The sequence below is a fragment of the Netta rufina genome, assembly GCF_964035555.1.
Source record: "Netta rufina genome assembly, chromosome: 28".
Lineage (NCBI taxonomy): Eukaryota > Metazoa > Chordata > Aves > Anseriformes > Anatidae > Netta > Netta rufina.
Genome location: NC_140152.1, coordinates 4431484 through 4457986, shown reverse-complemented (window position 1 = coordinate 4457986; position 26503 = coordinate 4431484). Strand labels below are relative to the sequence as shown.

Here is a 26503-nt window from a genome sequence, read left to right as displayed (position 1 = left end):
TGAGCACTAACGAGATCAAAGGCTCCAATCAGGCAATCAACACCCCCCCTGGCCCCTGCCTTCAGTGCCCTGCAAGCGGGTCCCCAGCACAGCTCTTTGTCTGCGGGAGGAGAACCGTGATGGGGCCTCTCCCCTCGCCTGCCAGCTTCAGAGCTGGCCTGGCCTGGGCTCTCCTTAGCGTCAGCCTGGGGATGGATTTCAGTTTGCAGGAAAGCTTGCTGTTAAAATCCTTGGGTCTGAGCACCAAGCCCAGCCCCAAAATCCCCGTTCCTGTGCCGTCTGTGCTCTGGCGGATCTTCCAGAAGAGAAAGATGCCTCCTGCAAACACAGAGCTGGCGGATGGCTGTAGGGTGGAGGAATTTAATGTCCCGGGGAACATCATCCGTGTCCTCGCTGACCAAGGTACAGAAATGCTCTTGTTTGGGACCTGCCTTTCGGAAACCTCTCTGTGCTCTGGGCTGGGAACGGCTGGGGGAGGACGGGCAGTGGGTTTCCCTGAGGGAAATCCCTGCTGTGGGAGCTCTGGTCCCTGAGGATGGTGTAGGTAACCGGTTATAGTCTGGAACTGAGGGGGTGAGGCTGTGTAAGGTTCTGTCCTGTGAGTCACCCAACGCAGTCGGAGGTGTGGGTTTGATCCTAGGTGGTCGGCTTGGCCCGTGGTGGGGCCCTGGGTGCAGCGATGAGAACTGGGGTCACACCTGCACCCCGGGTGGAGGCGGGATGGATGCTCAGCCATTTGGCTGTGTCCTTTCTCCCCTTTTCCTCCTTGTCCTCATGCCTCCGGCTGCCCATGCGGCACGTCTGGCCGCTTCAGCCCGTGGCTTCTCTGAGCCATTCCCAGTTACATGGGAAGCGATCGGGGTCCTCCAGGCCTCGAGACGCCACCGAGCTCTTGCGAGTCCAGGTTTCCAGTGGAGATCTAGGGTTGGCTGCAGCAGGCAGCTTTCCCACTCCCATCACTTTGCTGCTATCTGCCCTCCTTCCCCCTGCATCCCAAACACCCAGCACCCACAAGAACCCCCCTGTCCTGGGGGCGAGATATGTTCAGCTGAGGAAAAATGATGCCCCGAGGTGTCAAGTAGCTTCTAGAGGAGTGTTGGTGCCCTGCCTGTGAGGGTGTGGAGGCAGCAGGGAGGGACAGAGCCGTGCTGGTGTGGCTGTACCACCTTGGTGCTACAGGCTCAGGGCCAGGCTGTGCCGTGGGGCCGAGAGCCCCCAGTGCTGCTGTTCTGCCATCCTGATCCAGCAGCTGCGGGCGTTTGGCTGCCTGCCTCTGCTCAGACCCATCTTCCTCCTTCCATGCCGCCAGGAGCTGAGATCGGAGCTGCGGGAGGCTGATCCTGCCCAGCGTAACGGAGCTCAGCCACCGCCACCTCTTATTTCTCCTTCTTTGTCAGGCCACTTCATTCACAGCGGGCAGCCCCAGCCGTTGCTGTGCCTGCAGAAGCGTCTGTACTTTAATCTCTCCGTGCTGGAGGAGGGCGAGCGCTTGACAATGGCTCAGCTGGAGATCAAATTCAGCCACAACTCCTACCACGCGTCCAGCCAGGGGCAGGTTTTTGAGCTGAGGCTCTACCAAGCCCCCCGGCTGCCTCTGCGGGGGACGCCGTCCCCCGAGCCCGGCCGCACGCTGCTGGTGGAGCAGTCCTTCGCCCGGCTGCACAAGTCTCTGCTCTTCAACCTGAGCGGGGTGGCGAGGGACTGGAGAACTCACAGCAGGAATCTGGGCCTGATCCTGGAGATCTCGGCGAGCGGCGGAGGCGGGGAAGCAGCCGGGGCGAGCGGGGGGCCGCAGAGCCTCTGCGCCAGCATCGACTCCTTCCTGGATACCTCCCTCCTGGTGGTGAGCCTCAGCCAGCAGCAGTGCCGGGCCTCCAGGAGGAGGAGAAGCGCTTACAACATCCCCGTCACGCCGAGCAACCTCTGCAAGCCCAGGCGGCTTTACATCAGCTTCAGCGACGTCGGCTGGGAGAACTGGATCATCGCCCCGCAGGGCTACATGGCCAACTACTGCCTGGGTGAGTGCCCCTTCCCCCTGACGGCCGAGCTCAACAGCACCAACCACGCCATCCTGCAGACCATGGTGCACTCGCTGGACCCCGAGGGGACTCCCCAGCCCTGCTGCGTCCCCGTCAGGCTGTCCCCGATCTCCATCCTCTATTACGACAACGACGACAACGTGGTGCTGAGGCACTACGAGGACATGGTGGTGGATGAGTGCGGCTGCCGGTAGCGGGAGCGGCTGCGTGGGTGCGCGCCGTGGGTGGGGGTCCCGGGTGAAACGTTGAATGGTTGATGGAATAAACCCACGTGCGTTAAATCCCCGCTGTGCTGGTGTTTAGGGAGTTTCCCTTGGGATGGGGAGTGTCAGAGCTCCCTCCCCTCTGCCCTGCCTCCTTCAGGTGCAGCCAGGGGGGGAGGTCGGGCACAGAGGGATCGTTTTGGGGTTGTGCTTTAGTGACAGCTTGTGCTTGGCCCTGCACGCCACGCAGCCAGAGCCAGCAGATGGTTATGGGATGATGACCAAGGCCCTGGGTGTCCGGTTGTCCATTCTTTGCGGGCGATGGTGGCACCAGGTTGTGAATCCCGGCCCCTTCTTGTGCCTGGCAGAGCAGCCAGGGAGGCACCCGCACGGCTCAGCAGCAGCCGGGCTTGTGCTTTTTCAGCTTTTGGGCTAAATGCTGCAGCTTTTTGCGGTGTAAAATAGAAATGAGCTAGTTGATGACGTGATGCTGGCGCGTCCCTGCTGCCCCGCGGCTGGGTTAGGCTGCAGGATTGTCAGGTTTGGGGGTGAGGGGGGCAGTGGTGCTGAGCGCCTGCAGGGTGCTGTGAAGTGTTTTGGCTGAGGGCTGTGTGAAGCAGGGGCAGCCGCACTGCGAGGTGAAGGGGAGCAGGGGGAGGTGGTGGCATCCCGGTCCCTTGCGGGGTGTCGCAGCGGTTCCTTCAGCTCCTGGGCAAGGCGCTGAGAGCAGGATCCCCGCTGGTGGCTGCAGAACCAGCCTGAAAAGCAGCCAGAGCCTGGTGGCACCCGGCAGCAGCTTTGCACACCGCAGCAGTGTTACAGCCCTCATAATTCAGGCACCACGTTGATGTGCTTATGCAGTTTTGGGGTTCCTTTTGTTTAGTTTTCATTTTGGTGATTCTTTTGTTTGGCTTTTTAAGGACGTCAGGCCCAGCCTGCAGCTGCTGGCTGTGGTCCCCAGTCCGTTGCAGTAGTGTGGGTGTGCTCCTGAGGCTGTGTAATGCCGTTAACAAAGCCAGCAGCCCCGTATCGGGTGAGACCCAGCTTTGCACCGTCCCCTCCGAGCAACGGTGACCACTGAGGAGTTGCTGCTTTGCTTCCCCCTTTCCCTACGTGGGCTGTAAAGTCAGAGCAGCTGCATTGTAACGCCCGGGGCAGAGCTTTGGGGCTGTGCCCTGCGGGGTTACACAGGCAGCGTGTGCTGAGGCAGCACCAACGCTTCCCCAGGGGCTTGCCTGGCACACCTGCAGCTTCGCTTTGCATTTTATTTTTTTTTTGGGGGGGTGGAGTGGGGACACACAAGGAATCTGAGTTAGACTTGAAGTTTTTTTTTAATTTTAATTTTTTTTAATATGAGCCTGACAGTGTAGCATGGATTTTTTTTTTTTTTTTACTTATTCTTTCTGGTACCTCCGTTGTATTGTCTTCAAGGTCCGATGAAGTATTACCAGGCTAAGCTGGGCCTTCTCCCTCCTGGGAAGCACTGAAGGTTTAACCACTGTTTAGTTAGCAGAGGAAACATCCTCCCACCCTGTGACAGTGTTTTTGAACACACCTGAAACACGTAGCCGAAGACCAAGACTGGAGTAGGTTGATATATTAGTACTGTAGCATGCTAACACTTTCTTGTCCAAGCACATTTCTCAACTTCCCCACAGCCGAGCAGCAAGCACCAGGGTCAGCCCAGCCCCTGAACCAGAGCTTCATGGATGGCAGGGTCAGGCACTTAAATGGTTTAAGGGGTTAAAGTGGGACTTCACTTGCTCTACTAAAGCAAGCAGGAACCATTTCTTCCCACTGTGAGATGGGCAGGATTCACGAAAAACAAAGTTTTTTGTATTTGTGCTAAGGAACAGAAGAGCTCAGCAGCCAGAGCCAGGCTGAGCATTGATGTAAGTCACTTGTAAGTGCCACGAGAAGGGGAAGCACAAGGTAGGAGACTTTCAGGCTGGACTTGTCACCTCCTGAACCAGCGCTTTGTCACTGCTGCAGTTCCCCTCCTGTACAGGGTTGTAATGTTTGCATTTGAGCCAGAGGAGGGAAGGGAGGTAGGAAACTTAGAGTTGTCACAGTTCATTTGCTTACCCATGTACGCTGTGCCCACACCACACTTTTGTACTAGTCTGTGTTTAAAAAAAAGTAATAAACTTGAAGTTTATACAATCAGACTAAGTTTTAATGAGTGTTGCATGGTTTCATCATTGAAAGTTAGGGGCCACCTTGAATGCAAGAGCTGTTTATTAATATTTTATTGATGACAAACAGGTTTAAAACAAACTGAGACAAAATCAAAAAAGAGTAACACCGTGCTAGCACTGATGTCTGGATTTATAAAACTCAGAATAACTGCTACAAAGGAAAAAAACAGCACAAAGCAGAGGCAGGCATTCTCATCAGTGAAATAAATGGGGTGAGGGGAGAGGAGGGGGTTACATTACTCAATGGATTGCATTGCACAGAGGGTTACAGCTTAAACCTATCTGAAAAGTCTATGCAACTACGCAGCCTACAGAAGGAAAAAAAATTAAAAAGCCCTTCGGCAATGTTAATAAATAAAACAGTCCATCTTACAAGGAAGGAAGGTGGCCTGTGTCTCCATTCTTTCACATTTTAGAAGTCTAAACGCTGGAGGCTTTTTATGAGAAAAGAATGGTTTTCGTTTCTGGAAAGTTTAGTTTATTTTGCAGTTCCCGAACTACGTTCGCTGCAGGACCGAACAAAAATTTTGAACACCTGTTCCATTTTATGTGCACACTACTCACGGTTTGTGGGTATGCTACACCAGGTCTGTACTGGGGGAGAGACACTCTTGAAAAACTACAGCAAATACAGGTTATGAAAGCGGGTCAACACTCTACAGAAAGGACAGTAATGAAAGGGCTTTCCCCCCCAGTTACAAAAAGTGGGTTTTACATCATTTAAGTACATTCATATGAGAGGTATTTTGAGTTCCCCCAAAAAAAGACTAGAAACACTTGGAGCCCTTTGAGTATAAAGCTAACTTAATTCAAACTTTAAAAACATCTAGGTTAGTGAATCACACTCTACTGATCTTTGCCAATTAGGAGGTAGAGGTTAGTCTAATTTAGGGATCCAATAAAAATGGGTCTGTAGGAATTTCAATTCTCTGCGCTGTTTCTAAAAAGGTTTAGACACAAATAAAATGCTCCCAGTGTTCCCATATGACTTATTTAAGACATGGGTACAACTTAGAAATTGGATGGCTTCTCTTATGTGCTGTTTTCAGTTTTGACTTCCAGCTATTTCTCAAGCCAGCACTGATGGCACAGCCGCGTGCGCTACCTGAAAAATAGGCTCCGGGTTTGTTTTTCAACACCTGAATCTTTCAGCTATATCTGCATTAATCACCGAAGAAGCCACACAAAAGCCTAACCCATTATCTCTAATTATACCCATCCATCAGAGGCCACCTTCCAACAACTGCCTGCTTTGTCCATTTTTCCAACCTGCTTCGGTAACTTTGTAGTCTTTACTTCAGAACCAATATAATCCCCAGTTTCCACTACTTCTTCCCCACATCTGAGGGAGCGAGTAAAGCAGGCCTGTTAGCATCTTTTCCTCCAGGGCCGAAGGGCACAGGAACCCATCCCCTTTCAAGCGCAAAGTTCATCTTACAGAAAGGCTTGTTTTTCACAGAGTAGAGTCCAGACAGTAGCCAATTAAAGCATACAGAAAACACTTTGAAACCCTCCTCCTGCTCGAGCGCGCAGGCTCCTTCCACTCTAACTGCTATCCAATGTAGGAAGAAGAGGCTGATTGCTGCAACTTTAAATCACACTGAAAGTTCTCAAGGTTGGTGCTCTAATTTAGTTTTAAACTTTTTGTAAGCTTCTCAGAACAAGGATCTCCCAGGTCCACCACTAAGATATTCAGAGACAAACTTCTAAAAATTCAGTGCTCCTTTGAAAGCATCTCTTTAAAACCACCTTGTCACGAAAGACCCGTTCAGAATGTGGGCGACACGATGACACTAGGATTTCAGAGCCAGTGTTGGACAACAAAACCTCCATCTCAGAGTTGAGCATCAGCTATGTTCCGCTGGATTTCTGCTTGGCTTGCTGTCACTTAGTCAGGAACTCTCTCAGATACTCTGCTTCTAAAATGTAAACAGTTACTGCTAAAATATAGTACCCCTTTAAAATGAGAACAACTCTGAGATGAGGGTTTTCCTCTCCCCGTCTGCTCTGAAAAGTAATGCCCTGCTCGCAAAGAGAAGTATGGAATGAAGTGAAACCTGCTTAAGGCCCTTCTCTCGAGCTTGGTTGACTGGGGGAGCAGGGACTCAGCTGACCACTCATTTCAGGGTGAGTTGCCTTCCCAGTGAGGCGCCAGCCAGTCCTTCGGTGCTCTCTCTCCTCTCCGGTCAGTCTCCTTGTCTCAGTGAGCTAGCAGTGGGCTCTCTCGCGCGCGCTCCTTTCTCTCTCTCTCCTCTCCGTTGGTTGGTTTCTTTCTCCTGTTGCTCTCACACAGTGGTGCTTCAGTTTTAGCAGTGGAAAACAGGTATCCATTTTATTTTATTTTTTTTATTACCCAGAATAAAATGCTGATGAACTAAGCTCCACACAAGCTTAGCTCTTCTTCCTCAACCTGAAAGCAAGAAAGCAAAACGACAGTTGCATGACAGATGCCGTAAGACAAACACTGCTTTCATCAGCATAAATCAGGGAGTAAGAAGCAGAGGAGTGAACCTCGAGTGCCTTACACTCTAATACTGTGACAGTCCCGTCACTCCGCCATGTTGATATGCGCGTTCACCCTGGTAAGTAGAGTCCTGTGACAGCGCCACGTCAATCTGAGATTTAAACTCATCACCAAGGTAACTGTCCTGAAAATGAGAGTGTTTGTTAAGCCTCTAACTCATCATCAAGCCCAAGTGCTCCCTTACACAGCAGGATATCTGGCAGCCAACATTAAAGGAAGTCTGAGATTTTTGGTGTTCGGTTTGCTTTTAAAGTTGACCCCATTTTGCTGCAGAATTACTACAAAGAGCTTTGCAGTAGCGAGCTGTTGAACAAGCTAGCAGTTCAAAGTTAAGGCTCAAGCTGAAGTTGATACATGCAGCACTTCATTCCTCTGCCCAAATGTATTTAGGAAGTCCACTGAGTGGAGGGGTATGAAATGGTTTCAATGACTGACTCACTGAAAATGTTTTAGCTCCCACTTACCTCAATTCTAGGAAACAAGGACATACGCACACACCACTGACATAAAACCCAGGAGAAAGGGCAGACGGTGCATCAAATTCTGCTTACCTGTGATAATTCTGGTTGGGAGAGCCCAGGCTGACTCATCTGTGATGGCTGACTCATGGAGATATACCCCTGAGTCAGTGGACCCTGGGAGAAAGGCTGGGACACCACATCTTGGCTCGCTTGACTATTTGGAAGGTTTGACTGACTAGTTCCAGGAATCCCAAAACGATTTTTCTGGCGCCCACCACGACCAGTCTTTCCTTTTGGCGCCCCACGTCCTGGAAAAGCATTTATTCCAACCAAGAGTGAGAAGTTTCACAGACACAAGTGTGTGAGAATTAACTGTTCTATAAAGTCTTGATGACTCACAAGAGGCAACACTTCATACGTACTCAATGTAGCAAGTGAGAAGAAATCAATACAACTGAGATTTAGTAATAAATCACATCACCTACTCTCACAGGAGAGACAGAAAACATTCTCCCACTTCACACCTAAAACGTGGCTTCTGCACCATTTCATCCTTGCCCCCGTACCTGCAGCTGGTCCGTTAGCCTGGCCAAAGTATCCCGGTGGTGGCATTGGTGGCATCACGAGGTTGAAAGGGATAGGAATGTTCATAGCAGTGACGTGGCTGGGGCCGGCACTAATCATCCCGATCTGGTCGTGGGTTTGGAAGTACATGTTGGATGGGCGCCCTGGGGAGGGGAGGAAAAGCCACAATGATTTCAAGCATCCTGAATGGGTTGGTAGTGGCTCTTCCAACACTTCCACATTTGAAGTAAGATACTTTACATCAAGAACTAATTTATAAAATCTGCAAGGGTGTTAATTTTAACAGCTTCTTTACCTTGACTGCTTCGGTCATAGACAGATCCTGGAATAATAGCTTCACGTGCATCATACATGGCAGTAGTCATGAAACGGGCACCCTGAAAGCATGACAGCAGTTAGACAAAGCTTTTGCACAGACAACTTCACACTGCAACTTGTACAAGTTATTTTGAGTAAGAATTCAGTAGAAACTCCACAGTGTTTATCGAGTATATGTTATCTGAGGAAAGCTATTCCTAATACATGGAAAACATCCAACTTTTATTTCAACCACATGGTGACAACTAGAAAAAAATGACTTTACAGACAGCCTATTTAAAACTGAAATATTCAATGAATTTTCAAGTCTATTTTGAGGTTCTGATAAAAGTTTTCCCTTGATCTATTTCTACCACTGTCTTTGTGATGGCTGACAAGCTTCTTTTCCCCCTTCCCCAAAACAACTGCTTATCTCATATTAAATAACTAAGATAATTCTCAGCTTCGCAGCACTGTACCTAAAAACTTTCAAGAACGCCTGCCTGATGAGCTTGCTATTACTAAACACAAGGCTTATTTGATGTTTCATGCACCTAAGAAGTTACCCCTACATGGAATTTTGCAGAGAATAAAGACAAAAACACCAAAAAGGCCTTTTCTACAACTGTTCAACTTCAACTGCACCTTACTTGGCCACAGTCCACTAACAACAAAAATGGAAAGATTTGGGAGTGTGAGGGTATGCAGATGACTGTTCATTCCATCCAAAATTCATCAATCAATCCCCAATTGCTTCATGCTGCAGATATCTGAGGGACAGGAGAGGTAAACTTACTGGGTTGATAGTATTGACGAGTTTTCGGGGCTTGCTGAACTGCATAAGGCTTTCCCGGAGGTTATTCAGTGGTCCCTCCACTAGAACTTTCTGCTCCTTGTAATAATTCAGCAGGTGATTCCAAAGTGGTTGTTTGGAGAGCGCTTTTGGGTTCCCAACAATAATTACTCCATATCTACAGAACAGCAGACAAGCACAGAAACTAAGATTAGTCATAACCTAAGATTAGCCATGCCATAACCATGTTAGAACAGCAGTAAATCAAGGCATCTTATAGAAGCCCACGATGGTAGCGTAGGAGACCCTGATGTAATCATTTTGTTTACAGAAGACGACTTCTGTAGTATGACAAAACACTTGAAAGGAGATTGCTGCAGCCAATTTCTCAATAATCACAGGCTTCCTTTTGCAGGCTTGCCAAACATGTCAAAGTGCTCAACCAACCACGTAACACTGCTCTGGAACTCTGCAGACACCAAGGAAGCCAACCAAGGCAGCATTGACTTTACCCAAACTATTCTCAGCACTCGAATTCATTTTAAGTAAAGCAAAATAGTAAAAGTGGTTGCTGAGAAGGATAAAGAAGTAGTTGAAGGGAAGACTTCTGTCCTGCAGACAAAGGAGAAGAACATGCTCGTTTCTACAGACTACCAATACCAAATGGGAACCTGTTAAATTGAGAGTGCTCTAAAAGAATGGGAGAATCATCCACAGCTTCCTTAAAGCAGTTGGGGTGGGGAACGGGCCTGCCACCCACAAAACTCAGATCTTTTGTTAGCCTGTCTGGACCAATTTTGCAGATTTTATAATGTTACTTTACCTTGCTCTTGTTAGAGCCACATTAAGACGCCTGGGGTCATTCAGAAATCCTATTCCTTGGTGTTCGTTGGCCCTCACACAAGAAAGGATAATAAAGTCCTTCTCTCTTCCTTGGAAGGCATCCACACTCGCAATTTCTACTTCCTGAAACAGAGAAAAACACGTAAATCACAGAAGCACAGTGCCTAACAGTTGTACTACCAACAGGTATTACAAAATGTGTTGGCCGCACACTAACAGTTCCCATCGTTTGGGGAAAAATGCTATTTTCCTCATGCTGATGATTTGGTAATTCCACTGGTCACTAAATAGTTTCCCTAAAAGAGAACAGACAGTCTTAAGTTTAGGGCAAATTACTTTTTATGTTTGTATGTTTTATAGGTTTACAGTTCTCATATTTCCCCCCAGCTGGCATTTGCACTACAGAAAGCATCCCTTTTCTAGGTATGTTGCCAGAATCTGCCTGTTCCAAAACCTCGTAGTAATACAGCTCCAGATTAGCACTGCTGTTCCCAGCTATTAAGAAACCTGAATAAGAGGGACAGATCATTCCTGGCAGGAACAGAAGTATTTCCACCGAGTTTTCCTTCAGTGAAAACACTGCCCAAATTCTCAATATTGCAAAACAGACTATATTAAACATACAACTGTCTTGTTTGTAGCAACAAGTTTTAGTGTTTGGTAGATGAGGCGCACTGATGGGAGGACATATTCCTAAGCAAATAAATAGTATGACCACCAGAATTTATGGAGCTTGGTTTCCTGCATGTCTCTTGGTTTGAGATGCTTTTATCTAAGACACAAATTGACTAAAGCTTTTCCACAGCTCAAGCAGCAATGACCTTTCCCTTCTGTGCCTCAACGAGTCCTCAAGGGATGGACTCGTTGAAGCTTTCCTTTCAACAGAACTTAACAGGGCTTCCTCCTTTATCTGGCAAACTGCTCCTCTGATACTTACCAGCATTTGCTGCCTGCTAAACTACTTTCCCTTGGTCTAATTTAACTAAGATCAACTAAAATGCTCAGAAATTACTAAAGAATAGATTGATGCCTAAGAAATCAGGCTAAAAATGAGGATTTCATAATATCTGACTTTTCTGCATCCAAAGGTTCCCTTGTTTGTGCAACGACTCCATACCTGGTAGAGTTTTGTATGTAAGGAACCACTGAACTGCATGTACTGCACCAGATAGGATCGTTGACCTTCATAAGGAGTAATAATTCCAATCTGATCTGGTTTGGCACCAGCTTTCAATAGCTTTGTAGTTATCTTCTCTACATTGGCAGCTTCAGTCCTACGAAAAAAAGGATGAATTTATCTAAGGAAAATTAAGGCACTCGGTCTAACTACTTTTAATTAATGGGTTTAGAAATCTTGAACATGTATGCTATGCTAGCCTTTTGTTAGAAAGGCTACTTATATCTCAGAACTACACAACTAGGCTTCCTAGAACAGCACAACTCAGATAGGCTACCACTCTGAAACATAATTTTTCAGCAGAGTTAAATGTACATGTGTACTTTGAGATCATTAAAATGTTCCAGCCTGCCGTACAAACAGATCCTTCGGTTCCTTTATCTTAAAGTTTTAAATATAGAATGTTTTTAATGCCAATGTCCCTGTCAGCCAACTATTGTGCCATTTGTTTGTGCACAATCTGGCTTGCTGCGTTCAGTAGTCTTGCACATGCTGTTCGTGAAACTGACTGAGATTAAAAATATCACAGCAGATATTTTTTGCAAGTTGGTCTGGTTTTCCTTCCAGGCGCACGAACAAATGCATATAACCCAAAGAAACAAAGTGTTTTAAACTCACTGTTTGAAAATAGTTGGAACATACAGAAAAAAGGTTAAAAAAATTAAATTCCCATCTCTCCAACCTTCTCTTGTGCTACCTTATTCCCTTCCAAAATCTACAAGTTAGGCATCAGCTTCTGGAGTTACTGGAATTCAGGCACTGAAAGGGGACTGGACCAACATTTTCTGTTGCAAATGCAGTCAGTTTACTTCCTGGCCAAAATTCATCCCGCTTGCATTAGGCATCAATTGCCCCATGCTCCTCGTACTATCAGTGAGGGAAAACATATACCTCTGGAGAACAATCCAAACCCACTTAAGATCTGAACTGCTCCCACTGGAGCCGCCTTTCTCTATTCATTTACTATAAAGGGAGCCTAGGGCAAATCAACTCTAAAAGGCAGGCTACTCAGCCAACCTGCACTATCTTTGATGACAGCAGTTATTAAAAAACACACAAGCAATTTTAATCATAACTGTTAACAGGAAGCAGCATTTTATTAATTTAGGAGGAGAAGGAGTGCAGAATACAACAATCAATAGCACTGGAGTACTGTATTGTGTGCTGGGATGTGTTTGAGATCTATGGGCTGGCTAGTTTAAAATACAGGTGCCACTTCCATGGAAACAAGTAAATTCACCTAAAACATAAGCCTTTATTTAGGCGTTTTGCCTTTATTTATGTGGCAAGGTACCAGAAGTTCTGGTTAATGTAAAATATTACAAAGTCTCTGCAACAAAGTCCGTAAGATAGAGAAATGCTTATATGTTTGGTTTGGAACTGTATATTCTACTTCCCTTTGACTTCCTTAATTGTAACTCATTTACAATCTCCCTTACACTTGAAATACTCCAGGACAAAGTATTTTTAAGTAAGTCGGTGTTGACTTTTACCTGTTTAAGTAAGAGGTGCCCGAGCTGGCAATTTCTTCCTGTCCTTGCGTAACATAGAAAAACATCGGCTTATCTGGCTGCGGCCACTGAAAATCAAATCCTTTTTTCACACGGTCAGCTGAAAAGTACCAAAGAAGTAAAAAGTTAGCACTATTGTACTAGAAAAAACACTCTTACATCAAAGCATCTTCAAGACTCAAAAATTTAAGTTCAGTGGCAATTCCCTTTTTAAGGGAATGCGTTTAAAAACTCATCTAGATGAAAGAATCTTTCCTTTGATCCTTAATGACTTGAATGGAAAACAATCTCTGCAGAAGTGCCACTCTCACTCACCTGCAGTAACACCATTCTGGAGTGAACCCTCGTAGAAGATATTGGATGGAAAAGCACTAAGTGCAGGATGCATGCGGTACTGCACTTGCAGGCGAATCGGGCGAATCCCCAGCACCACGAGCCTCTCAAAGAGAGACTGAGACAGGCCAGCCTTCGCAGCTTTTTTACACATCACAACAGGACCAAGCTGGCAGTGGTCACCTACAAGGATAAGCTGTGGAAAAGAAAAATGTCATCAGTGGCAAAAATGTAGATATCTAAGTTCATATTCTCTGAAACCTGCCGAATAGCTAGAAGTGACAGAAACAGCCGTCTCTAAAATATATTTGGAATTAATCAGTTTGACTTGTAATAAAATTAATATTTAACTTAAGGCTTATAAACCTTTAGTGTCAGCTAGCTATTCAGCCATACTACTAATCATTTTAGAATAAGATCTTGTTCAGCCTCCAGATTGTTTCAACAAGACCAATATGTTCTAGACAAAGATTTTGCCACAGAAATAGATGTAACTAATATAACTAGCACAACATAAAGTCACTTACAGACAACAGTATTCAAGAGTCTTCCCTGAGAGGAAAGGATTTCGTAAGCCTACACGCCTAAGCTGTAAGTGTAGTCTTCACCTATTTATAAAACCGATTTTCTTTAATGAAATCCAGGGGCTCCTACCTGTTTCGCTCCCAGGACAACTGGCACCATGCACTCTGGCTCAGTAGCCTGGGTGCTTTCATCAATCAGAATGGAGCGGAACTGCATCTTTGCAAGCCTTGGATCACCAGCTCCCACACACGTGCAACAGATCACATCTGCATTCTGAGACAAAAACACAACTTAAATTAATCAAGTAGGATATCAACAGATAATACTTCCCCATGGAATAGTACTTAACAGGAATCTCCCAAGTTACATTGTACTCTAGTCTTCACCAATAAATTGCAGCTAAAATTGCAGTGGGAAAATGCAGAAGTATGAACTACTGGATCTGATGGAACTTTACCATAAGTAATTCACGTTCTGCTGTTCGTTTTAGTGCACGGTAGCGCTTCTCATCAGCGGATGACAGTTCTCCAGTTTCATCTTTAAGCTGCTGCAGTTTCTGAAGCTCTGGCATGCTGCAAAAACAGGAATTTTGCTTTATGGGCTAATTAAAAACAACTTAGGATTACAGTGCAACATTTTAGGTTTTGACGTACCACTTGCAGTACTACAACAGCTCACAATGAAGTCCTTTATATATTGCCACAGAAACCAAACAATTATTTTCAAATTAAAAATGACACATGTACAGAACCAAAGGTTATCACATCAGAAAAGCACAGTCACTGTTACAGTTAAACAACTGTGTCCCTCACAACACTTAAACTTGTGATTTTTTTGTTTTTGTTTTTGCCTTTTTTTGTGTTTCTTCTCCTCTATCCCCAGCAATTCCTTACCTATCCATGTTTCTGATCTGGTTATGCAATGCCAAGAAGGACACAGGAGAGTCAATTGCCTCACGACTTTTAGCACACAGACGAACCACCTTCAGTCCAGTTTGATGAATCTTCTCAGTCAACTGATCTACAGCTATATTACTCGGAGCACAGACTAACACAGGCCTTGAAAAAATAAGCAAAAAAAAAAAAAAAAGAAGTTTGTGAGCTATAAACTTTTGCCTGGTAGACTTACAACACAAATCAGAACTGTTACTATACATGTCCCCTAAAAATAAGCTACTGAAGAATTACCTTCTGAAATAAGCAATAGAACAATTGTTCTATTGTAGAACAATACCGTTCTACAAAATCATTTCAGTTCAGTGATCTTAAAATGATCTTAATGTTTAAATGCAATCTGATTCTTCAGATCATTAAAGATGTAACCTCATACATAAAGATTTAGAGAGAAGTTCTTACCCATTGCCCTGTCTAGCCAGATGATAGACGATTGTAGCTGATGTCACTGTTTTTCCGGTTCCAGGGGGACCCTGAATAAGGCTCAGAGGACGCTGCAGGACAGTCTTCACAGCATAAACCTATAGAATTTTAAGACTATTTAGCATTCCATGCACAGGAAGCTATAAAATCATTCAACTTTTATTCATAAATCCTTTGTCATATTCTTTGCATGTAGTAAAAAATGGAAATGATGTTACCTGAGAATGGTTGAGATCAGGAAGTCCTTGTGCTGTAAAGCGCTTTGGCAACTGACATTTAATAATTACATCTTCTACCTCATGGCCTAACAGTTTGTGATAGATGTACCCTGACACTGAAGTCTCATCCACAGCAAATGTTTTCAAAGCACTCTGCATTCTGAAATGAGGGAAGGACAGAAAAAAAAGTCAGTATGACCTCATACATAACGATCTACAAGTGTCCAACACAAAGGTTAATCTGCCATCAGGCTGAAATTAAAATACACACCCTGGAAAAAGAAGACAATGCAAAAAATTTACTAACAGAATTAAGAGGCAAAAATTAGATTTCAAGAACACAGATTTTTTTTTCTCCTAACATGTGTAGTACAAAATATAACCAGAAAGATCTGCAGGGAAACCAGCCTTTGACAGAGTTTGCAGCAGAGATCTTCGGTGCAAAATCTGAAGAGAAGATGTACTTAGTACATCTCTTTCAGGAAAATAAACTCCTATCTTATAAAATGCAGTACAGACATGTCTCAAGTCTCCTGATGCCACAGCTGATTCAATTGCCTTGAGATTTCAGCTACTTAGAATGATCCAAAGTTTAGGAGAGCAATTAAAACAGAGAGCACTTCACGACAGTGTTTAACAAGCTGAACTGCAAAACAGCTTTTCTTCTTAAACTCCAAATGTTACTAAATGTGAGGATAATTCTTCCCACTTAGTTTGAAAGTTTTCTTGATGTATTTGCAACAAACCTTAAGTTCAAAATGAGAAACACTGACAATATACACCTACTGTTTCCATTATCTGCCAAGTTTAAGTGCTTTCTCAATACCTGTCAAATGAAGTAGACTTCCATACAAAATCCACTTGGAAGTTATGAGTAACTTCCACAGGGGCTCCAACGCTGCTCCTCAGCTCAATGGCTATCTCATCACCATAATCTGTAGAACCTCGTTAAGTAGTAATCTATAGCAAAAATTTGAACTTTATTTTTCCCGATTTTGATTTTTATTTTTTTTTAAATCAGATGCCCACTACCGAAATTGCAATAGTTTCAAAATTACTTTATGTAATTTAGTGGTTTCTTGGAGAGACTTGAGCCTTCCATTAAGCCTCCCTAAAGGCACGTTAAGTAAAGGATACTATCAGGAACTTTGATAACATGACCAATTCCTTTCCACAAAGGGGCCAGGTCTCCTTTATACCTCAAGCAGATCTCATCTCCTTGCATTAGACGCATATCTACAAAGGAAAGAAAAAAACATTCTCAGAATATTCACCAACGAACAACCACCTCCAACACAGAAACCCTACAGGAGTATCTTAAATGCCAGGCCACATATCACAGCTCTTTAAACACTGATGTTATTTACCCAGCATAAAAACACGCAAAACACACAGTCAAGATGTCATTACCTGAATCAGTCTTTGGCAAAGTGAAATAAGCAATTCTTTTCTTGTTCAAGCCCAGGTCCCATCTGACTGTGATGTTATCTTGGGTCTAACAGTAAAGAAAAGGTGAGTTACTATGTTTTAAAGAGTTGTTCACCAGCTACTGCAATCCTCACTGTCCCAATACTTAAAAATAATAGAGAAATACAAAATATGATGTTCTAATGCCACAGAAGTATACATATTTATTCTTACAGACTCAGATAACACCTTCTGGAGAAGTTAATTGTTTGATAAAAGACTTATGTAGTTAATAATAAGTCAATCACCACTTGTGTTACTCTCTTTTAAAATAAAAGCCCCTCATGAAGTGCTTACATGTCCCCAGTATAAAACAGGTTTGACTGGAAACTGACTGACAGAAAGGTAACTGCATGTTATGATAACATAACAGAAGGTGCCAAATATCAGTTCTAAGATAGAAAAATATGATTCTGCAGAAGACAAACTTTGAATGCAGAAGAGATGAAGTTTAAGTGTTTCAAACATCTTTAAAACCTCTGAGTTTTCTCCTTTCCCTTCCCTGACAAAGACACTTATTTCACTCAAGTCTTTTTTCTATTAATAGTGACTAGATATTTGATACCAGAGATCTAGTCAGAATTTGCCCTCAAACAGGTGTATTTCAAGCACATTACCTGCGACTCTTTGAGCTTCTTGTCATAGTCAGCCTCAAGCTTGACTAGAGGACCAAATATATTCTGGTATTGATAAGCATCTTCATATCTGAGTAGGACATGCTGTGGCTCTTCATCAACACCAGGCTTTTCTAAGTCCTCAAGAGTTGCAGATGGATTTTCCTAGAATTGAACATACAAATGTTTGTGCTTAAAACTTTGAAACAAATCTCACTCACAAAGAGCTATAGTCCTGCATTTTACTGCTACAGAAAGTTATAAAGGCATAACAACCTGTTAAAACTACCAAGACATTATGCCATGCTCACCTGCATCCAGTCAAGTTTGATCTGCATTAACAGATGTACAGAAAAAGCTTTGGAAAAAAAAAAACCAGTAACTGTCTACCAGTTGTCAACTAACTAGTCTTAGCTAGTCATTAAAGCTGAAACAAGTGAAAGACTTGATATAGTGAAATGAAAGTCGCTTTTCCACGTTGCCTGACAGTTGAACTTGACATAACAAGAGAACCTTGGGATGAAACTTTCCTCCATTAATCTCCTAAATCCTCTGATCAATTTCCAGTTGTGCTGCTTGTGAAAACTGAAAGGTTTGAACCTTGTGTACATTCCCTGCCTCACACAGTTGCTGGAACAGTCTTATCCCTACTTTGTAAGGCACAAAACTAGGACTTGGTGAAACAAAATTGGTATTTGAAAAACAGCACGTACCTTCCAAAGTTCTTCCAGTTTGTTAATCTGCTGAGCTGTAATCTGACGTGCTCTCAACTGTTCCTGCTCAGATGGAATCTTCACCAGCCACGAAAGGAAACAGCGATCTTGGATAAGAGGCTGCCACTGTGAACTGTCCCAATTAATATCCTTTAAACTGCTCTGACTCGCACATGGCTGCCTGCACAACCAAAACATTGAAAAAAATTATTAAGTTAGACAAGTGTAAGAAAATCTACCACATGAAGGATAAGAACATGTTTGTCTTGTTCCTACAGCAACTCTGGTGTCTCAGTTACGAGAAAACCAACATTAGCCTGCTGATCTATTTCATTAGTTCCTGTATTTGCTATTTCAACATTAGGGACACAAGGTAACGTAAGTAGAATTTCTTATGCATTTCTAGAACTGAAAAATTTCAGCATCTAAAATAATGGACTTTCCAAATGTGTCATATTAATTAATATTATGCACATACTTATCAGAAAACACCTGGGATTACTTCCATCTGTTATTTAAACAAATGGGAGAACCTGTAAGAATACACCTCCTACTGTCAAATGCATGGCAAGTGACAGCATTTAATAAAAATCCATACAGAGAAGACCATGCTTTCTGATACGTCCTGTCAAAGAACAGCTTCCAATCTTCAAATTATTCTATGAACTGACAGAAAAATTTGTTCTGCAATTCCATCATTACTCCACTAGGGCTCCAGAGTCATTTCCTGATCTGTTACTTCTCCAGAGCTGAAAACAGCAACTTAACACAGGGGAAAAACACCTGAATTCTTGCAAGTGAGACAGCCCATAACGGAAGAACTTTTCTATAGAATGAATATATTTGCCCAGCACAAAAAAAAAAAAAAGAAGTTTCTTTAGATGAGTGTCTAGAATTAATGAAATGTATACAAATAAATAATGCAGTAAAGAAAAAATGGTGGCAAAATAGAGTATAAAACATATTTAGGTAGAAAGTGAAAGGCAAGCATTGCCATTTAGAAATAACATTATGCAATAGACTTGATGTAAACACGCCAATAAAGGCATTCTCTCACCTGCACAGCAAAACAACCACAGAGTCTGCCTTAGCTGGAATAAAGCCAAGGAGAAACACATTACGACACCCGCAGTTATAACATTCCAAGACAGTCTCTCCTAGAGGTCCGTCTTTATGGAGAGTCACCTCTTTGCACTTCGCTCTCACAAGATGATTAACAATGTGGCTGCAACCAGAGAAGACATACATTTATATGCAGTTAATAGGAAAGCCAGATTTAGCCCTAACTCTACATAACGTAGCACCTCCATCATTATAAAAAGATAAACAAAATCTATTCATGTTTTGGCATACATTAGTAAGACCTTGCTCTTTTGATCCTGGCAAAGATGAACATTAACAACTTCACTGGTTTCTCAATGCATGAATACTTTAAAGTGAACGTGAAAGAATAGATAATGTGCAAAGTTTTGGTTTTTTTTTTTTAATGTTATTAATGATTGGAAGCAGCTTCCTGAAGCTCCACAGGTCAAAAACATCAATTATACTGCTTTGCAAGAACACAGGATGGGGGGGAAGAAGCAACAAGCTCATGCCACAGCAGTAATTCAAGTTTTGCTGAGATCTAGCTGTATGCTCAGAAGAAAAGCTAGAGGAGGTTGGAGATTCACATTCAAGTCACAGACTTCAATTATCACGAAAACAAAAGTCACACCCATTATGCCACTTCAAAACAAACACTTTAAAGCAAGATCGTCAATATCACTTCCATCATTCAGTCACTTACCTGCCAGATGTATTTCCACGCCCATTGCAGAACCACTTCTTGCTGGTGTTGCAGTAAACCACACAGGCAGGGTCATGGATACCACAGTAACTGGAATTAAAACGAGGAGAGGAAGTGATTGGGAAATTGCTTATAAGAAAATACAAGATTTAATCTATCTAGTAGCATGCAAAGTAAGGAGAAATGAAAGTCAGGAAACACATGAGTTGGTATAAGTACCAAACATGAGTTAAATTTCTGTTCTGAGCTACAAGTATTTTAACTCTTCCCATCATTATCATTCCTAGACTGCTTTGCTTTGTATTCCCTGAGAGAGGTCAAAGACCTACTGGAAGTGGCAGCTGTCAGAGCACACGAGCTCACCAGAGGGCACTATTTTCCTACCAGTACCTATCTGTCTCCAAGGGAATTGCTCTCAATGTCCCCAAATCCTCTAAGCACACACCTTTCACTCCACGTGCTCCTGCCCTCTGGAAATAATAAGTCTGGGGCAAAGATCAGCTCTTACCTGCAAGCATGCACAGGAAGATCCTTTGTGTAATAGGTATCTTCTTCATCTTCTTCAAAGTTCAGCTCTGCCAGAAGCTGGCTGGTTTTAGCTACGTTATCATCTACTGCTCCATTCTGCAGAATGCCATCGGGTCCATTAACCTGAAAGACAAGGTCAGTGTTTAAGTTACATAATCAAAACATACTCCAGAACAAAGCCAAGAATGGCAATTCCTACTCCTCTAAGAAAAGACTTGTTTCTAATTTAGGAGAAATTCCGAAGGAAAGAAAAAAGCTAGTACGAGCTAGAAATACATACGAGTTTATATAATCAATACTTCCTTCGTTAGCTCCTACTTTACAGGTTTATTTAAATGACAACTGATGGGTAGGAAAAGTTAGTAATTCAAGGAAAGAGTTTTTCTTCAGATTACATTTTTCCTACAGTCCTACACAATGCAGAATTTCATACATTACATACGGAATCAAACATACCTGCATAACAACACTTCAGGTATGAAAATCACTATTGTATTACTTGGAACTTATTTCAGCCACCAAAAAACGTCCTTTAAAAAATGTCTCTCTACATAAGTTAACCAAGAAACCCACAAAATTCCATTAAAACTATGAACGCAGCCCAAGTTTTCCTAAAACCACACTTGAGAGATCGTGTGCTAATAAAGCACACCAGAACAGGTGTGCTCTTTCCACTGCTGATGGACTAACTGCCAGAACCACCAAGTTCTGCAGCATTTGGTGCTGTGTCAGCACATTTTACACACCATGTTAAATATAACTCCTTTCTGGCAATACCGAGTACAGTGCTGTTACCACCAGGAAGGAGCAATCAAAAAGTGTGAACATCACAAAACAGATTTTAGCATGACTAAAGTAGCCGTGGCCCCTTGGGACTTGCAGGTGTTCTCATTTAATTCCTCTGCTGTCTCAGCAGACCAACAGCCACAGGGAACTTAACATGCTGCTGTCAGGAACCCCCAAGATGGCCAAAGCCCTCACCCCCCCAAAGCTTTGTTGACTCAGTCACTTGATTCTTGACTTGTAGAGCAAGATCTCATTAAAACCTGAGCAGAGATGAACGCACCTTTTAATCCATGTTAACTTTGAGTGGAAAAAAGATGGAGAAGTGACCCCAGCAACTACAACAATCAGCACAATATTAACTAAACATTTTGAATGAATGCTGAGGGAGTTTCCCCACCAGACCAAAACTGTCGGATACATAAAAATCCAGCTGTTTTTGACAAATATTTAAAAAACTTATTTCGTATAGTGTCAACTGGTGTCACTCATGGCACTTCTTTATCAATACAGTATTTTAGTAAATCTTTAGCACTTCGAGTTCTGGTGCAAGTTGTCAGAGCACTGTTATGAATATCTGATAGGAGATAAGAAAGCTGTCCAAATGAGAAGCGCTCTAATCTTTATTAAAATATTTTTTAAGTAGTTGCCTTAGCATTTAAGCTAGCAAGCCAGAACAAGCCTGCTTCGCTGGAAGTCTCATCCAGGTTCCACACAAACTAGTTTCAGTACTCTGAATTAAAATTTAACAAACAATTGCTAGAGTTAATTTTAAAATTAAGTGTGCAGTGCTTCACATTCACCCTCAGCAGTAAGGGACTGGACTCAGCACCACAATCTTTATGTTGTTATCATAAAAAGAAGCAAGGTGTGTTTACGCTGCCTAAACAGTACAATGTTTTATTGATATTACCTCCAAGAATTGGCTTGGGGAAATCTAACGAATCAGCCAGGATGTACACTCAGTAGCACGTGCAAAAGAAGCAGGGGGAGTAAGGAATAAAAAAAACTGCAGTAGCATACAACAGCTCATTAGTATGATGAGCCTGAACACCTTCACAGCTGTTTCAAGATAAATATCCAGTTTAAATCGTGCCACTATACAAAATATGACCATAGCTTATTAACTGGTCAAGGCACAGGTGGAAATCCAAAGCCACAAGTTCACCTGAATTAATTGGAAGCACAAACACCAGGCACTCCCAGGTGCACCTTCTGCCAGTCTCTTAAGAGCCCTAACACAGTGTTACACACATTAGTTGACAAACAATCAGTTTTTCAGAAGCTCTTTTAAAACTTGGATCACTGAGCAGACAACATAATTGTACAGCTTTCTTTCCAAAGGCAGAAACACGAGCAACTACAGCACCTACATGCCACCTGTCCTTCCACACAGGTGACTGCTCGTACCCTCTGGAGCATCCAGCAGCCCAGGATGAGGCCTTGGCAGGCACAGGACGAGGAAGTGACTCAACTATTGTTCTAAAACCCGCTGCCACGTTAGCCTATGTGCATATTATTAAAAATCTGGCACCGTCGGCTGTTTTATAAGGGCGGGGGGGGCTTCTCTATTTTAAACGCGTTGACTGAAACTTCTGGCACAGCACGTTTAACAGCTACATCCAGCGAGCTGCAAACTTCAGCGCTCTCAAACGACCGCCAAGTTGCTCGGCCCTCCTTGGCTCCCTTTCAGCCTCTGAAAGGCTCCTTTTGGCCTCTAACACACCGGTCAGGAGGCAACAGTGAAGGTCCAGGGAACCGAGCTGCAGAACAGAAACTCAGGTGGCACAATTTATGCAGCAACTTCTACTGCCCACGTCCCTGAGCCCCTGGAGCAGTGGCAGCAGCGTTTCAGGAGCATCGCTGCTGCTCCTCGCGGTGCCTGTGGCTACCATACAGCAGCCCAGGGCCAACAGGTGAACACAGCTGGAGCCACGCAGCACAACCCTACTTTAAAGCAGGGTAAGTCAGGCTGTAGCGAGAACAATGAGAGTTATGCAGGCGTTCTGGACTCCTGTTACAAGAGCCCAATCGGTCGTGACAACGCACTCCAGCGCTGCGCAGTAACCGCAGGACACCCAGGCACGCTGTCCCAGTTCAAGGCAGTTTTTTCTCTTCCTTAAAAAAAAAAAAAACACACTTTGGGATTTGCATAGATAGCCAACTGGTGGTTGTTTGTAGCTACATTAAAGCTAGAGAATATTTACTGCGCCTTATTACCACCTATTATACTTATTTGATCTCTTTCAAAATAAGGAAGTGAGCATTACTGACACCATTCACCCTCGGGATGGCGAAGGATACGCTGCGTGTCCTGGTGGGGACCCGAGCAACAAGGAGGAAGTTGTTCCACTGAGATAAAAAGGCTTTGGTGGAACTGACAACTAAATCCTGCCCCCGCCTCCGTCAGCCACTGGCTCAGCTCCGCACACATGAACGCCAGGTGCTGCACCCATCAACAACGCGTGAGCACGTGGCAGCTTCCTAGCACCTTACCTGAGTCCTTGCTGGGAGAGCAAAGAAATAAGGCAGAAATCAGAATTTATCTTGAAATGAGTAGACAAGGCAGCGTGTGGTTTGTTTTAATTATTCGTTAAAAAGGGAAGTTTAGTTTTCTGAGGAGAAAACAACAGTCACTGTGCTAACCTCTCACTGCCTGCAGTAACATCCTCTAAAGCTACCAAATGGACACTGGGATAGAAAGCTCCTGTAGCACGGCTAAAACGACCAAATTTTCTGAAGTTCTGTGCTTTGTCTTGCCCAACTGATCTTTCTAAGTATGAGGACACTAAAAAGGTGCCAAAGTGAAAGAGTAAAATGTTACACCTCTAGTGTTTATCAACATGAGATAAAAATATTTATACAAGATTATTTTTTTTGTGATCGCAGTGACAAATTTAAACGAAGCAACAATGTGTGCTTAGTTGAAATTTCAGGGCCTTACAAGTAACATATTTTGTAGGTGCCCTGCCAAAAAAACGTAATAAGCTCACATTATTGTTCAAGGCAGCAAAGCCAGCCCCCCCCCAGATCTTCCAACGTGCTCCGTTTCTGATCTTATCGCTGGTGAGACCATTGAAAGGCACAAGTCTGAACAGAGCAAGGGAGCTGGGGTTTGCTGAACTTTGGTGCGGGAGCACACCACGCTCAGCACGCTTCCGAGGGGTCTGCTGAAACAGGCGTCCCCCCAGGTGTCCAGAGGGGAAAAGGACCAACAAGACAACCCCAAGAGTTCACACAGAAACCTAAAAGCACAAAAAAACACTTTCTTCCTGCCTGCCAGGACAGATAGTTACAGACATACTAGCACCTGAATGTGCTCTCCAGATTTTTTTTTCTTCTTTTACTTCAAAGGCTTTTCAAACATGTTTAGACAAAAAAAGACAAATTAATCCACTGGTCTAGTCTTTTAGCTTGCAAAGCTTATTTTGGAGTAGTTTTTCTTCCTCTTCTGGCCAGATATACTCTACTGAGAGTTCTGGAATGATCACAGCCATTAAGGCTTTAAAAACACAAAGATTTATTTAAGCCATATTTTTAAATCAATTAACCATACACAAACACTGACTACATACAAACACATTTTCCTATTTAATAATTTTGATATTTCAACGCTCAAAAGGGGGGAAAAAGGCTTGCTTTGCCAAACCCAGATTCTAGTACTAGAAGTAAAACACAAAATAAAACAAACAGCCCCCGGGGTCTCATCTCTAACTCCACTTTATAAACACTAACCTGGAGCAGCTCACACCACCGTAGCTGCGTCCAGGCTGAACGCTGAGCATTTGCAAGTGTTAACAAAGTCATTCAGCGTGTCCTGGGATAAGGCTAGGCAAGGATAATTCCACCTTCAGCCTTGCCCTGCACACCTGTAGGTTTTCACTGCCTGGGCATGCTGACCTGCTTCACGTTTGCTCATTTCTGTGTCATTTACAGACCCCAGTACATCAGTTTTTGCAAGGAAAAGGGAAAAAAAAATAAATCCACTCTGAGTATTTTTGGTTCAGGATTAACAACTTTTACCTACAGCACTTCAACTCTTCTAAACTCACGCCCTGGAACATGGATAATTTACCAGGACTATATTTAGATAGGTGTACGATGTAAACTTCACAATGTATTCTATAATCTTTAAAGGCAGATCAGTTTGACTTTATTTTTTGAACTCTTTTTTTCTTCATAGAGTCAAGTTGTAGGACAGCAAGGAGCAGTATTTTTATTTACAACACTTCTTGGCTTGTGCGTGTATGGCCCTAGCTGCCTTTTTTCTTTCGTTTCTAAATTGTTAAACCATAAACACAGCCACCATCAGACTACGTGAAAAAAAACACTTTTAAGCGACGAGGAACCGGACCTCTGAGCACGAGTGCGAGGCCGTATCAGCTGTCACTCCCATACAAACCCAAAACAAACCAGCCTAGCAACTATACCGCAGCAAAGGTGGCAACGTAGGGAGGAAAAAAAAAAAATAATTAATTAATTAATTAAAAGCGCACGGTGGCTGGAGTCGAGAAGAAAGGCGATTTTTAAACGGAGCAGCGCTGAGTCCTCGCAGCATCCAACTTTCCCGCAACAGAACGCTGCCTCGGATGGGATTTTAAAGAGGAAAAGAAACCGAAATCGCCAACCTCCCCCCCCCCCCCCCAACCAGGAGCCTTCGGCACCGCACCGGCGGGCGCCGCCCGGCTGTCAGGAGGCCCGGAGCTCCCTCCTCCGCCCCGGAGAGCGGCGCTCGGTGCCAGGCCCGGCCTCCAGGGGCCGCTTCCCCTTCTTCTTCCCCGGCCGGGGGCCGAGCTCCGAGCCCCGGGGGCCGCCCAGGGCTTCCCCTCGGCGGCCCCGCCCGCCCCTTCCGGACCCCCCCCCCCCAAACCATCTCCTCCCCGGTACCGGAGCCGCCCCCCCCCCTCGTTGTGTGTCCCCCCCCCTCGGTACTCACCTGCGCCTCGATGGGGCCTGGCGGGCCTTGGGCCGCTCCGGGGGGGCCTTGGCCTTGTCCCGGCCCTGCCTGACCGGGCCCTGGCGGTGTCTGGGTCTGACTGGGGAGGGTGAAGTCGGTAAACTCGAACTCGGAGCCTTGCGTGTCGGCGCCGAGCAGCTCGGCCTCCTCGGTGTCCAGAAAGGTGAGGGTCTGCGAGCTGGGGCCGTACGCCTCCACGCTCATGGCGGCGGCGGCGAGGAGGAAGAGGAGGAAGAGGAGAAGCGGCGCTTCTTCCCCCTTCCCCCCCTTCTCCCTCCTCTCTCACCTCACCTCAGCCCGGCCTCACCTCACGCAGCCCCGGGCCCCGGCGCTACGCCAGCGGCGGGCTCCGCCGCGCGCACCAGGCCGCGCTCGCTCCCGCCGCCCAACGGAAGGCCCGGGGGCGAACCGAACCCGACGAGGGGACGGAGACGGAGAAGGGGGAACCCTGAGGGGAGCCCTGAGGCGGGGGGGACGCGGGGAGGAGCCGAGCGGGAGCCCAAAACGGAGCCGAGCGGCCGCTGCCGCCGCCGCCGCGCGCCAAGGCCTGGCCCTGAAGCGGTGACGCGCAG

General features: G+C 44.7%; 2 protein-coding genes across 3 annotated transcripts; one reads left to right on the top strand and one right to left on the bottom strand.

Moving 5' to 3' along the window:
* The first annotated feature begins 100 nt into the window (after nt 1-100).
* Nucleotides 101-5704, top strand: GDF1 (growth differentiation factor 1). The gene is made up of 2 exons (XM_084302898.1): nt 101-402; nt 1398-5704. The coding sequence occupies exons 1-2, from the start codon at nt 120-122 to the stop codon at nt 2231-2233; spliced, it is 1119 nt and encodes a 372-aa protein (XP_084159024.1). The 5' UTR covers nt 101-119; the 3' UTR covers nt 2234-5704.
* Nucleotides 4463-26503, bottom strand: UPF1 (UPF1 RNA helicase and ATPase). Of its 2 annotated transcripts, none has more exons than XM_084302895.1 (24): nt 25911-26503; nt 20172-20314; nt 19664-19753; nt 18935-19102; nt 17878-18058; nt 17168-17329; nt 16494-16578; nt 16221-16319; nt 15910-16027; nt 15084-15243; nt 14845-14963; nt 14383-14547; nt 13947-14061; nt 13619-13762; nt 12947-13160; nt 12614-12731; nt 11061-11217; nt 9924-10066; nt 9104-9278; nt 8306-8387; nt 7992-8153; nt 7516-7733; nt 6966-7088; nt 4463-6850 (listed from the first exon to the last, which is right to left on the bottom strand). In XM_084302895.1, exons 1-23 carry the CDS (start codon nt 26133-26135, stop codon nt 6969-6971), a joined length of 3363 nt encoding a protein of 1120 aa, XP_084159021.1. In that variant the 5' UTR covers nt 26136-26503; the 3' UTR covers nt 4463-6850; nt 6966-6968. The 2 variants fall into 2 exon arrangements, with proteins under 2 accessions (XP_084159021.1, XP_084159022.1); XM_084302896.1 differs by having other exon boundaries at nt 15910-16018.

Coding starts and splice junctions, on each gene's coding strand:
- GDF1 (XM_084302898.1), top strand. CDS start 120: ATGGGGCCTCTCCCCTCGCCTGCCAGCTTCAGAGCTGGCCTGGCCTGG. Junction 403..1,397: donor CCGTGTCCTCGCTGACCAAG/GTACAGAAATGC, acceptor CTTCTTTGTCAG/GCCACTTCATTCACAGCGGG.
- UPF1 (XM_084302895.1), bottom strand. CDS start 26,135: ATGAGCGTGGAGGCGTACGGCCCCAGCTCGCAGACCCTCACCTTTCTG. Junction 20,315..25,910: donor CAGGCCCCATCGAGGCGCAG/GTGAGTACCGAG, acceptor CTTGTCTTTCAG/GTTAATGGACCCGATGGCAT. Junction 9,279..9,923: donor GTGGCTCTAACAAGAGCAAG/GTAAAGTAACAT, acceptor GCTGTTCTGTAG/ATATGGAGTAATTATTGTTG.